The sequence below is a fragment of the Ictalurus punctatus genome, chromosome 21, assembly GCF_001660625.3.
Source record: "Ictalurus punctatus breed USDA103 chromosome 21, Coco_2.0, whole genome shotgun sequence".
NCBI lineage: Eukaryota > Metazoa > Chordata > Actinopteri > Siluriformes > Ictaluridae > Ictalurus > Ictalurus punctatus.
The window spans coordinates 21,390,902-21,405,474 of record NC_030436.2 but is presented as its reverse complement, the minus strand read 5'-3'; the positions used below and the strand labels follow the sequence as shown (position 1 = coordinate 21,405,474).

Sequence of the window (14,573 nt, the reverse complement as noted above, 5' to 3'; positions counted from 1 at the left end):
CTTAACCTTCACCCCTCCACACGGAGCACACAGAGGTAGGGAAGGTGGATAGGGACCAGAGGGTAGGGAACAAGGGGTAGGGAATGTGAGCAGCATTATTGTTCACACACTCGCAGTGTCTCACGTACACCTGAAAGATTTAAAAGCGACATCAACTAGATGAGGCGTCAGAGCCAAAACATCCTCAACATCCTCACGTGTCAGGTTTCCGAGTGGAAGTGTGAAACATGTAGTGATGTCACATACAGCGGCGTTAAACACACCGACGAGCTCCGTGTCTCTCTTTAAAACGGTCCGCCGTCGTCGTGATTGGCGTCATGAGCCGCGTCTCAAATCTAAAACTCTGAGCTTACAATCAAAAGTATTTACTAATCCAGAAAATCCAGAAGACTGGTACGCAGACGCGAGCTTTCTGTGGGTCAGGAGAGGATTTTAAACCTCAAACACTCACTGTAAGAGGAAACCCGGTTAGAGTTAGTGCTCAATAACAGTACAGAAAAGTACATAAGTATGCACTGGGAAACACGATGCTCGCGTGTTTAGCGAGAGGTAGATGAACATCTAGGTTTTTATTGTTGAAATACGCTACAGCAGCGTGACAGGAGAGTGAAAAGACTAAAATACTGCACCATTCATGGAAATGTAGCTGATCTGAATGTGTCACAACAACATTTCAAAATATTAGCACACAAAATATTAAAGTTAGGGCTACTGTTTAGGGTTTAGGGGATTAGTCTTTGGTTATAGTGATGGTTTCAGAAGGTCAGTGTTAGGGGACTACAGTCTAGGGTTTAGTGAGTAGGGTTTAGGAATTAGAGATTAAGGTTTAAGTGTTTAAGGATGTGTTTTTATGTTTTTAAGTCAGTGAGTTTTGACTCATCCAGACGTGAGTGTGAGTAAGTGTGTGTGTGTGTATGACTACAGCATTGCTGTGATACACACTTCCTCACAGTGCCACACCCGTCACAGTAATGAAACACAGGTGTGTCAGTGGATAAAAGCAGTGGAGCGAGTGAGCAGAGACAGTTAGAGAGTTAGAGAGCTGTTGTGTTTATTTCTCCAGGATGAAGAATCTGATTATTCTACAGATCATCGCAGGTAAGACTTTATTATCCCATTACACACACACACACACACACACACACACACACACACAGGTTACTGAGTCTCTGGGCTCTAATACAGTATTCTACAGTATTACAGCATGTTAGTATAGTGCAGTATTAATATGATAGTATTTGAGTATTATAGTGTGTTAGTAATGTATATTACAAGTATTGCCTAATATCAATAAGACATTATACAGTATATTCAGAATCTAAATCGAATTCTAAATCGTATCAGTGGAGTGTTACAGTGGAGTATTATAGTGGAGTGTTACAGTGGAGTGTTATAGTGGAGTGTTACAGTGGAGTGTTACAGTGGAGTGTTACAGTGGAGTGTTATAGTGGAGTGTTACAGTGGAGTATTATAGTGGAGTATTACAGTGGAGTATTATAGTGGAGTGTTATAGTGGAGTGTTATAGTGGAGTGTTACAGTGGAGTGTTACAGTGGAGTGTTATAGTGGAGTGTTACAGTGGAGTATTATAGTGGAGTATTACAGTGGAGTGTTACAGTGGAGTGTTACAGTGGAGTGTTACAGTGGAGTGTTACAGTGGAGTATTATAGTGGAGTGTTACAGTGGAGTATTATAGTGGAGTATTATAGAGGAGTGTTACAGTGGAGTATTATAGTGGAGTGTTACAGTGGAGTTTTACAGTGGAGTGTTACAGTGGAGTATTATAGTGGAGTGTTACAGTGGAGTATTATAGTGGAGTGTTATAGTGGAGTGTTACAGTGGAGTATTATAGTGGAGTGTTATAGTGGAGTATTATAGTGGAGTATTATAGTGGAGTGTTACAGTGGAGTGTTATAGTGGAGTGTTACAGTGGAGTATTATAGTGGAGTGTTATAGTGGAGTGTTACAGTGGAGTGTTATAGTGGAGTATTACAGTGGAGTGTTACAGTGGAGTATTATAGTGGAGTGTTATAGTGGAGTGTTATAGTGGAGTGTTATAGTGGAGTATTACAGTGGAGTGTTACAGTGGAGTATTATAGTGGAGTGTTACAGTGGAGTGTTATAGTGGAGTATTATAGTGGAGTATTATAGTGGAGTGTTACAGTGGAGTATTATAGTGGAGTATTATAGTGGAGTGTTACAGTGGAGTATTATAGTGGAGTATTACAGTGGAGTATTACAGTGGAGTGTTACAGTGGAGTATTATAGTGGAGTATTATAGTGGAGTATTATAGTGGAGTATTACAGTGGAGTATTACAGTGGAGTGTTATAGTGGAGTATTACAGTGGAGTATTACAGAGGAGTGTTACAGTGGAGTATTATAGTGGAGTGTTATAGTGGAGTGTTACAGTGGAGTGTTACAGTGGAGTGTTATAGTGGAGTGTTACAGTGGAGTATTATAGTGGAGTGTTACAGTGGAGTATTATAGTGGAGTGTTACAGTGGAGTGTTACAGTGGAGTATTATAGTGGAGTGTTATAGTGGAGTATTATAGTGGAGTGTTACAGTGGAGTATTACAGAGGAGTGTTACAGTGGAGTATTATAGTGGAGTGTTATAGTGGAGTGTTACAGTGGAGTGTTACAGTGGAGTGTTATAGTGGAGTGTTACAGTGGAGTATTATAGTGGAGTGTTACAGTGGAGTATTATAGTGGAGTGTTACAGTGGAGTGTTACAGTGGAGTATTATAGTGGAGTGTTATAGTGGAGTATTATAGTGGAGTGTTACAGTGGAGTATTATAGTGGAGTGTTACAGTGGAGTATTATAGTGGAGTATTATAGTGGAGTGTTATAGTGGAGTATTATAGTGGAGTGTTACAGTGGAGTATTATAGTGGAGTGTTACAGTGGAGTATTATAGTGGAGTATTATAGTGGAGTGTTACAGTGGAGTATTATAGTGGAGTATTACAGTGGAGTATTATACTTAAGTATTATAGTGGAGTATTATAGTGGAGTATTATAGTGGAGTGTTATAGTGGAGTATTATAGTGGAGTGTTACAGTGGAGTGTTACAGTGGAGTGTTATAGTGGAGTGTTACAGTGGAGTGTTACAGAGGAGTGTTACAGTGGAGTATTATAGTGGAGTGTTATAGTGGAGTGTTACAGTGGAGTGTTACAGTGGAGTGTTATAGTGGAGTATTATACTCGAATATTACAGTGGAGTGTTACAGTGGAGTATTATACTCGAGTATTACAGTGGAGTATTATACTTAAGTATTATAGTGGAGTATTATAGTGGAGTGTTATAGTGGAGTATTATAGTGGAGTGTTACAGTGGAGTGTTATAGTGGAGTGTTACAGTGGAGTATTATAGTGGTGTATTATAGTGGAGTGTTACAGTGGAGAGTTACAGTGGAGTATTATAGTGGAGTATTACAGTGGAGTGTTACAGTGGAGTATTATAGTGGAGTGTTACAGTGGAGTATTATAGTGGAGTATTACAGAGGAGTGTTACAGTGGAGTATTATAGTGGAGTATTATAGTGGAGTATTATAGTGGAGTGTTACAGTGGAGTATTATAGTGGAGTGTTATAGTGGAGTATTATAGTGGAGTGTTACAGTGGAGTGTTACAGTGGAGTATTATAGTGGAGTATTACAGAGGAGTGTTACAGTGGAGTATTACAGTGGAGTATTATAGTGGAGTGTTACAGTGGAGTATTATAGTGGAGTGTTACAGTGGAGTGTTACAGTGGAGTATTATAGTGGAGTGTTACAGTGGAGTGTTACAGAGGAGTGTTACAGAGGAGTGTTACAGTGGAGTATTATAGTGGAGTGTTATAGTGGAGTGTTATACTCGAGTATTACAGTGGAGTATTATACTGAAGTATTATAGTGGAGTATTGTGGCAGAGTATTATAGTGGAGCGTTATAGTGGAGTATTATAGTGGAGTGTTACAGTGGAGTGTTATAGTGGAGTATTACAGTGGAGTGTTACAGTGGAGTGTTATAGTGGAGTATTATAGTGTTGGTAGAGTAATATAGAGTAATAGAGCACTACAGAGTTACACATACATTATTACACTGTATATTAATATTTATTGCATATTAATAAAGTACTATATCATATTACTAGTATTAATAATGCTATTAATAACTAATATTACAGGGTATTATATCATGAATACAGACAGACACTCAGACAGACAGACAGTCAGAGGGACAGACAGACATACAGACAGACAGACATTTAGACAGACAGACAGTGAGAAACAAAGACATTCTGCTTTTTATTCAAACCCATCACCTTGCTGTGTCTGTTAAATTGTGTGTGTGTCTGTATGTGTGTGTCTGTGTGTGTGTTGCAGCATTAGCAGCAGTGTGTATGGCGCAGCAGGAGTGTGTGAGCGGGGCATGTTATCCTCCGCTGGGTGATTTATTGATAGGCAGAGAGACTGAACTCAGAGCATCGTCCACATGTGGTCTCTCCGGCATCGAGGTGTTCTGTACACCTTTAGGACAGGTAAACACACACACACACGCAAAATATGCCTTAGTAAATTGATGGTTTACTGGATACTGGTTTCTGTTTAGTGTACTATTCATTTAAATCTCACATTAATACTGTCACATTAACATCATCATCAGGAGTCCACTGTGGCCATGTCCCAAATCAAGTCCCAAGTCCTTAAAGTTGGAATCTGGGACACAGGGGGAAGTGATGCTACAATGTTACTTACTTCACTGTGTGTGTGTATGTGTGTGTGTAGTGGAAGATGAAGTGCTGTCCATGTGACTCAAGAACTGCAGCAGGTCAAAACGCACACACACTCCAGAACGTTCTGAGTGCAGCTGGACCTGAGCGCTGGTGGCAGAGCAAGAAAAGTCAGTCACACACACACACACACACACACACACACACACACACACACACACACACACACACACACACAAAATCATTACAATGTGATTGATTGCTGAACCTTAATGTGTTTGTTTAATATGTGTGTATGTGTGTGTTTGTGTGTGTAGATGTGAGTCCTGTCACTATAGAGTTGGACCTAAAACAGCTGTTTCACATCAACAACCTGCTACTGTACTTCAAGGTATATAGACACATAAACACACACTCACACACTCACATACACATACACACACACACACTCACACACACACTCACTCTCACACTGCCCCTCCCTCCCAGGGTCCAAGGCCGGACGCTCTGGTGATTGAGAGGTCGTCTGATTTCGGGAGGTCGTGGACTCCGGTGATCTATATGGCCACTGACTGTGAATCCACTTTCCCTCACGTCCTCACAATGACCTCTGACCTCGACAACCCCCACTGCTACACACTGCCCTCCAACACCAATAACCCCTTCCAGGACCAGAGGGTAAGATCACAGAGGATACGATTGTGTATATGATTACTGACCATTAATACCAGTGATTGACAGTTTGTGTGTGTGTGTGTGTGTGTGTGTGTGTGTGTGTGTGTGTGTGTGTGTGTGTGTCTCAGGTGTATTTCCACCCTCTGCTGCAGTACTCAAATGTTCCTCTGCCACATGAGCAGAAGATTGAGAGTAAGCATTGTCCAATCACATCACTAACAAGGCCTTAAAGTTTCTGATAGGTCCATTCATTCTTGACTCACTGATGAATTGATTGATTGATTGATTTGCGGTTACAGGGCTGTCAGGTTATACAGGGCTGCGTGTGAATCTGACTCAGTTTGGGGCGGTGCCTTACACACCTGGCCGACACCCATCACGCTTCTATGCCCTGAAGGAGATGAAGCTGATTGGCTCCTGCTTCTGCCATGGCCACGCTGACCACTGCCTTCCTGACCCCACCTCCAAAGACCTGCCGAACACAGAGGTATTCAACACGCACGCACACACATACACACAGAGTTCAGAGTGAAGGAAGACATGTCCTCTGTGTCTGTCATCTCATGCGCCAGTGCTAAACTAATCGTGTGTGTGTGTGTGTGTGTGTGTGTGTGTGTGTGTATGTGTGTGTGGTGTAGGTATATGGTACATGTGACTGTCAACACAACACAGCAGGTGTGAACTGTGAGAGATGCGCTGACCTTTACAACGACCTTCCATGGCACCCAGCAGAAAGAGACAACACACACACCTGCAAACGTACGACACACCTGAATTTCTACACACACCTGAACAACTACACACACCAGAACTTCTACACACACCTGAACTACTACACACACCTGAACTACTACACACATCTGAAGTACTACACACACCTGCACAACTACACACACCTGAACAACTACACACACCTGAACGACTACATACACCTGAACTTCTACACACACCTGCACAACTACACACACTTGAACTACTACACACACCTGCACAACTACACACACTTGAACTACTACACACATCTGAACTACTACACACACCTGAACTACTACACACACCTGAACAACTACATACACCTGATTCATACTAACTTATACATACTACTATTGCCTAAATAACTGTTTGTGTGTGTGTGTGTGTGTGTGTTACAGGTTGTGAGTGTAATAACCACGCCCAGCGTTGCCGCTTTGACCATGATCTGTACGAGATCAGCGGGAGGAGGAGTGGTGGAGTGTGTGAAGAGTGTACACACCACACTACAGGAACACACTGCGAACGCTGCACTGAAAACTATTACAGGAACCCCTGGAGCAACATGCAGAGACCTGACGCATGCTTACGTATGTCTCTCTCTCACACACACACTCACACACACTCCTGTGCCAGTCTCTGTAAGTGTATCATCTTGCTGATGATTTGTATGTGTATGTGTGTGTGTGTGTATGTATAGGGTGTCAGTGTGACAGTGCGGGGTCAGAGGCCGGGCGTCAGTGTGATGAGGTGACGGGGGCGTGTCACTGTAAGGAGAACGTGGAAGGAGCACGCTGTGAGCTCTGTAAACCCGGACACTACGGCCTCAGCAGGAACAATCCACTCGGCTGCTCCAGTGAGTGACCTTCTACTTTTAGATATATATTATACTATCCAACACAAAATACACACACACACACACTATACAGGTCACACAAACACCATCATCACTGTGTGTGTGTGTGTGTGTGTGTGTGTGTGTGTGTGTATAGAGTGCTCCTGCAGTCCAGTCGGTTCCCTCCACAGTGTGTGTGACGCTGTGACAGGTCAATGTGTGTGTGAGCCAAATGCAGGAGGAAGGTCATGTGACCGGTGTGCTGAGGGATTCTGGAACTCCTCATCAGGATGTCGGCCATGTAACTGTGACCTCACGAACTCCATCAGCAACACCTGTGACCAGGTACGACCTTTCACCTCCACATAAGTGGCTATGGCTACAAGGAACCTGGAACTATGACTTAGGGACCATCAGCCGTATTCAGGGTTCAAAAGTTGAAAGATTTACACAGAATAGTTCTGTGAGAGGATGATGTGTGAGTGAGAGGATGAAGAGAGGATGATGAGAGGATGATGTGAGGATGATGAATGGATGATGTGAGGATGATGAGAGGATGATGAGAGGATGATGTGAGGATGATGAATGGATGATGAGAGGATGAAGAGAGGATGATGTGAGGATGATGAGAGGATGATGTGAGGATGATGAATGGATGATGAGAGGATGAAGAGAGGATGATGTGTGAGTGAGAGGATGATGAGAGGAGGTTGTGTGTGTGAGTGGACGATTACAGGATGATGTGAGGATGATGTGAGGATGAAGAGAGGATGATGAGAGGAGGATGAGAGAATGATGAGAGGATGATGTGTGAGTGAGAGGATGATGAATGGATGATGTGAGGATGATGAGAGGATGATGTGTGAGTGAGAGGATGATGAGAGGAGGATGTGTGTGTGAGTGGACAATTACAGGATGAAGAGAGGATGATGTGTGAGTGAGAGGACGATTACAGGATGATGTGAGGATGATGTGAGGATGATGAGAGGAGGATGAGAGAATGATGAGAGGATGATGTGTGAGTGAGAGGATGATGAGAGGAGGATGTGTGTGTGAGTGGACAATTACAGGATGAAGAGAGGATGATGTGTGAGTGAGAGGACGATTACAGGATGATGTGAGGATGATGTGAGGATGATGAGAGGAGGATGAGAGAATGATGAGAGGATGATGTGTGAGTGAGAGGATGATGAAATAAAGAGATATATAGTGCTGTATGAATAGAGATCGCTGTAATGATCACAATTGATTAAAACACACGCTATCTTAAATGGTTTTTAATATGTTCTGACAGATACTCATGTGCGTGCGTGTGTGTGTGTGTGTGTAGGTAACAGGTCAGTGTGAGTGTCGTCCTGGTTTTGGGGGTCGGACCTGCAGTGGCTGTCCAGAAAACACGTATGGAGACCCACTAACCGGCTGTAGAGGTAAGACTCCTGTCTCACTCTCGGCGTTGCACTCTCTCTAAAAATGTAACCATATTTAACAAGTAATAAAACAACAACAACAACAACAATAATAATAATAATAACTCTCTGCTCCTCCCAGCATGTGTGTGTGACCGTGTGGGCAGCCTTTCTGGAGAGTGTGACCGTCGTACAGGTGTGTGTGTGTGCAAGCCAGGTGTGGTAGGGGACAGGTGTGACATGTGTGGGCGTGGTCACTGTGCTCAGTTTCCTAACTGCCCCGTCTGTCCATCCTGCTTCTTCTCGCTTGATGCAGAGCTGCAGAACCTCATGCTCCGTCTGCAGCGGCTCACACACACACTAACACACACACTGCTCCCACAAATCCCCCCCCACACACTTCAACGCATCACAGACGCACAGCATACACTCCGGCGAATCATCACTGCCCTGCAGCAGCTCCCTAATGACAAAGACCTGTTCGACAACTATACACACCGTTTAGACCCGCTGCGGTGAGTCTCTCAGACACACACACACACACATACACACACACACACACACACACACACAGTACTGTCCTCACACAGTGTTGCCTCTCTCTCTCTCTCTCTCTCTCTCTCTCTCTCTCTCTTTCTCTCACAGCTCTGAGTTGGAGAAGGTGGAGGAGGATTTGAGGCGTACAGGTGTACTTTATACTCCAGACCTGGAGGTGGAGCTGCACAGACTCCAGGAACAGCTCTCTGACCTTCACCTGATTTACAACGCCAAGAAAGAAGCAGCAACACACTTCAACAGCTCTAACTATGCTGGTACACACACACACACACACACACACACACAGTGGAGAGAGAAATACACTGGACTTTCCTTTAAATAGTGCACTTACCATACATTTAAACCAGTGTGTATCTGTGTGTGTGTGTGTGTGTTTGTAGGACTCCTGGATGCGGTTAAAAATGCCTTCAACAGATCCACAGACGCGGTGAAACGTGCAAACGGAGCAGCAGACACTGTGGACAGCTCAGCATCAGTCAGAGACGATGCCATTAAAGGCCTGAAGAACGTACAGCCAATCAACACGCAAAACCTGCAGACGCTCCTTAAGGACCTGGCAACCCACCCCAACCTCACACCTACAGCCACACAAGTAAGAATAAACACTTACACAACATATAAATACAATATACAATACAATATAATTAGCACTATTAACATCAATAAATAATTTGACTAAATTATGACTCAATGTCAGCTAATTAACATAAATTTGCATATGTAATTAACCAATATAACTATTATAACTAACCAACTTATAATTCAAACAGCACCTGTAAATGTGTGTGTGTGTGTGTGTGTGTGTGTGTGTGTGTGTATTAGGTGTGTGGCAGTAGACGTGTGTTGCCGTGTACCCCACAGCAGTGTGAGGGCGAGCTGTGTCCTGTAGACGAAGCGCCCCCCTGTGTTCAGGGACAGAAGTGCATGGGTGCGTTACCATGGAGCCAGAGGGCAGAGCAAGACACGGTGGAGGTGAAAGACAAACTGCAACAACTTAATGACAAGATCACTCAGGCATACACACAGGTAACTATCTCTCTCTCTCACACACACACACACTCTCTCTCACACACACACACACACACTCACTCTCTCTCACACACACACACACACACACACACACACACACACACACACACACACACACACTCACTCACTCACACACACACTCTCACACACACACACACACACACACACACACGCACTCACTCACACTCTCTCACACTCTCACACACACACACACACACACACACACACACACACACACACACACACACACACACACACACACACAGAGCTCCCAATGGTAGTGAAACTGAAACTACTCCCTCTGATATGCAGATTCAGAAGTCCCAGGACTCGACCAATCAGGTAAGACTGTCTGCAGATGAGCTGTCCAATCAGATGAAGCGTACTCGTGGTGACATCGATGATGGACTGAAGGACATTAAAGACTTTGTTAAGAAGCTGAAGGACTTCCTATCAGGTGAGTTCTATGCATAATTAAATCAGTACCTGGTCTGTTACAGGCTCTGTTTAAAATCTCTCCTTGCTCACTACATAGGGCACTACATAGGGCACATAAGTATAACCATGAAATAGAAGTATTGATATACAGTGAGGGAAAAAAGTATTTGATCCCCTGCTGATTTTGTATGTTTGTCCACTGACAAAGAAATGATCAGTCTATAATTTTAATGGTAGATTTATTTGAACAGTGAGAGACAGAATAACAACAAAAAAAATCCAGAAAAACGCATGTCAAAAATGTTATAAATTGATTTGCATTTTAATGAGGGAAATAAGTATTTGACCCCTCTGCAAAACATGACTTAGTACTTGGTATCAAAACCCTTGTTGGCAATCACAGAGGTCAGACGTTTCTTGTAGTTGGCCACCAGGTTTGCACACATCTCAGGAGGGATTTTGTCCCACTCCTCTTTGCAGATCTTCTCCAAGTCATTAAGGTTTCGAGGCTGACGTTTGGCAACTCGAACCTTCAGCTCCCTCCACAGATTTTCTATGGGATTAAGGTCTGGAGACTGGCTAGTCCACTCCAGGACCTTAATGTGCTTCTTCTTGAGCCACTCCTTTGTTGCCTTGGCCGTGTGTTTTGGGTCATTGTCACGCTGGAATACCCGTCCACGACCCATTTTCAATGCCCTGTCTGAGGGAAGGAGGTTCTCACCCAAGATTTGACGGTACATGGTCCCTTTGATGCGGTGAAGTTGTCCTGTCCCCTTAGCAGAAAAACACCCCCAAAGCATAATGTTTCCACCTCCATGTTTGACGGTGGGGATGGTGTTCCAGGGGTCATAGGCAGCATTCCTCCTCCTCCAAACACGGCGAGTTGAGTTCATGCCAAAGAGCTCCATTTTGGTCTCATCTGACCTCAACACTTTCACCCAGTTGTCCTCTGAATCATTCAGATGTTCATTGGCAAACTTCAGACGGGCATGTATATGTGCTTTCATGAGCAGCGGACCATGCGGGTGCTGCAGGATTTCAGTCCTTCACGGCGTAGTGTGTTACCGATTGTTTTCTTGGTGACTATGGTCCCAGCTGCCTTGAGATCATTGACAAGATCCTCCCGTGTAGTTCTGGGCTGATTCCTCACTGTTCTCATGATCACTGCAACTCCACGAGGTGAGATCTTGCATGGAGCCCCAGGCCGAGGGAGATCGACAGTTCTTTTGTGCTTCTTCCATTTGCGAATAATCGCACCAACTGTTGTCACCTTCTCAACAAGCTGCTTGGCAATGGTCTTGTAGCCCATTCCAGACTTGTGTAGGTCTACAATCTTGTCCCTGACATCCTTGGAGAGCTCTTTGGTCTTGGCCATGGTGGAGAGTTTGGAATCTGATTGATTGAGTGCTTCTGTGGACAGGTGTCTTTTATACAGGTAACAAACTGATATTAGGAGCACTCCCTTTAAGAGTGTGCTCCTAATCTCAGCTCGTTACCTGTATAAAAGACACCTGGGAGCCAGAAATCTTTCTGATTGAGAGGGGTCAAATACTTATTTCCCTCATTAAAATGCAAATCAATTTATAACATTTTTGACGTGTGTTTTTCTGGATTTTTTTTTTGTTATTCTGTCTCTCACTGTTCAAATAAATCTACCATTAAAATTATAGACTGATCATTTCTTTGTCAGTGGGCAAACATACAAAATCAGCAGGGGATCAAATACTTTTTTCCCTCACTGTACAGTATATACAATATACATAAGTAGGTATTATGTATGTATATATACAGTATGTATATAACAGAGAAGACGGGATTATGCATTTTTACGCTTAATTTACATATTCATATATAATTATAGATCCCAACATTTTTAATGATGGTGAAAGCACAGAGACTTTCCTCTGGCATTTGTAGTCATTTTGTGTGTGTATGTGTCTGTAGACCCGACCTCTGACCCTGCAGCAGTGCAGCGTGTATGTGAAGGTGTGTTGGGTGTGAAGCTGCCTGAGACGGTCGACGCCCTAAAGAAGAAGCTGAAAGAGATTCAGAATGTGGCTGCCTCATTGCCTGACACCAGCATGGTCCTAAAGAACGCCAGTTCAAAGCTGCAGGAGGCGGAGCAATTACTGCAGAATGCCAAGAACGCCAGGTGCACAACATGCTAACACACACACACACACACACACTAACACAGCAGGCTGCAAATTACCATCACACACTAATCAGACTATAATCAGAATCAGACATTTATTAATGTGTGTGTGTGTGTGTGTGTGTGTGTGCCTTGCAGGGACACAGCGCTGGGTCTCCAGGAGAACACTGATAGTGTTCTAGCATCTCTGAATGATGGCGAGAGCGCCCTCGCTGACATGAAGGAGAAACTGCAGCACAACCTCAACATCACTGACCAAGTCAGAAACAACATCCAGAATGTACGTTAACATTCATAATCTCTAACCCTGAACCATCTCTGACCCTGAACCATCTCTGACCCTGAACCATCTCTGACCCTGAACCATCTCTAACCCTGAACCATCTCTGACCCTGAACCATCTCTGACCCTGAACCATCTCTGACCCTGAACCATCTCTAACCCTGAACCATCTCTAACCCTGAACCATCTCTGACCCTGAACCATCTCTAACCCTGAACCATCTCTGACCCTGAACCATCTCTGACCCTGAACCATCTCTGACCCTGAACCATCTCTGACCCTGAACCATCTCTGACCCTGAACCATCTCTGACCCTGAACCATCTCTAACCCTGAACCATCTCTGACCCTGAACCATCTCTGACCCTGAACCATCTCTGACCCTGAACCATCTCTGACCCTGAACCATCTCTAACCCTGAACCATCTCTGACCCTGAACCATCTCTAACCCTGAACCATCTCTAACCCTGAACCATCTCTGACCCTGAACCATCTCTAACCCTGAACCATCTCTGACCCTGAACCATCTCTGACCCTGAACCATCTCTAACCCTGAACCATCTCTGACCCTGAACCATCTGTAACTGTTGTGTCTTTGCAGGTGGAGGACATTCTGCTTCCCGTGGAGCATCTAGTGAACAAGGGGTTAGGGTTAGTGGACACACTGCGGCCACTGCTGGACCCTCTGAAGGAGGAAGTGCAGAGAGGAAGGGAACTAGCGGAGGAGGCGGGGGAGAAGGCAGAGGGGGCGGAGCATGAGGCCAACACTGCAGCACAGGTATGTAACACACATACACACACACAAAGAACAATTAAATAATAATTTAATGAATGAGTCACTGCATACACACACAAAACACACACATTACACAAAATGTACACACTCCTACACACTACACTACACTACACACACACTCACACAGAATAAACACACTCACTACTGATGGGTGATTCCCAAATGAATCAGTTCTTTTGCAATAATTCTTTTAAACAAACTGATTCGTGGCAGAAACCAATAAAAAAAATGTAAACACAGATTGTTTTTTATTATTTATATTTTAGGGTTTATAATGATTATTATTATTATTATCATCATCATTATTTTGTGTGTGTGTGTGCAGGACCTGGATTTACTGCAGCAGCAGTTGTTGAAGCTGAAGGAGAACACAGACGTAAACAACACCACAGATTCAGCAGGAAAACGCCTACAGACTCTACAGACTGAGGTCACACACCTGATTCAGGACACAGCCGACATCCTGAACCAACTCACAGGTACAGAGACACAGAGAGACACACAGATGACAGTGGGTTAGGAGTGTGCATGTTACAGTTTAAAAGAAATATAAAGCACCATATTTTTAAATATTCTCTCTCTCGGTTTCTCTCTCACGGTCTATCTCTCTCTGTCTGTCTCTCTCTCAGATAAGGAGGCAGGGCTACAGAAGTTGGGGGAGGAGTTGATGGGAAACTCTCAGCGGTTGGATGGTTTGGAGTCTCGGCTGAATGAACTGATCAGTGACATCAGCACTAAAGTCACTAATCTCAGCGGGTGTGTGGCCTGAACACCTTTTACACTTTTAATGTAAATTTTAAAGTTAATGTTAACAGTAATTTAGTAATGTTGCACGTGAGCTTTTTGTCTAATAACAAATTAAAAGATGTTACATTTCACTTCTAATAAAAAGAAAGTGTGTTACAGCAGACCAGAGTTAAACATGAGCAATTACTCAA

The 14,573-nt window shown here is 43.8% G+C and overlaps 1 protein-coding gene across 1 annotated transcript; it reads left to right on the top strand.

Moving 5' to 3' along the window:
• Positions 1–940: 940 nt before the first annotated feature.
• On the top strand, positions 941–14,543 carry lamb3 (laminin subunit beta 3). The gene is made up of 22 exons (XM_017496617.3): positions 941–1,098; positions 4,365–4,519; positions 4,767–4,881; positions 5,029–5,102; positions 5,201–5,389; positions 5,515–5,578; positions 5,686–5,873; positions 6,025–6,145; positions 6,538–6,726; positions 6,837–6,992; positions 7,129–7,316; positions 8,302–8,398; positions 8,520–8,892; positions 9,023–9,189; positions 9,316–9,527; positions 9,758–9,961; positions 10,277–10,421; positions 12,347–12,554; positions 12,696–12,837; positions 13,441–13,617; positions 13,961–14,114; positions 14,265–14,543. The coding sequence occupies exons 1-22, from the start codon at positions 1,065–1,067 to the stop codon at positions 14,402–14,404; spliced, it is 3,492 nt and encodes a 1,163-aa protein (XP_017352106.1). The 5' UTR covers positions 941–1,064; the 3' UTR covers positions 14,405–14,543.
• The last annotated feature ends 30 nt before the right edge of the window (positions 14,544–14,573 follow it).

Coding starts and splice junctions, on each gene's coding strand:
- lamb3 (XM_017496617.3), top strand. CDS start 1,065: ATGAAGAATCTGATTATTCTACAGATCATCGCAG. Junction 1,099..4,364: donor TATTCTACAGATCATCGCAG/GTAAGACTTTAT, acceptor TGTGTGTTGCAG/CATTAGCAGCAGTGTGTATG. Junction 5,874..6,024: donor AAGACCTGCCGAACACAGAG/GTATTCAACACG, acceptor TGTGTGGTGTAG/GTATATGGTACATGTGACTG.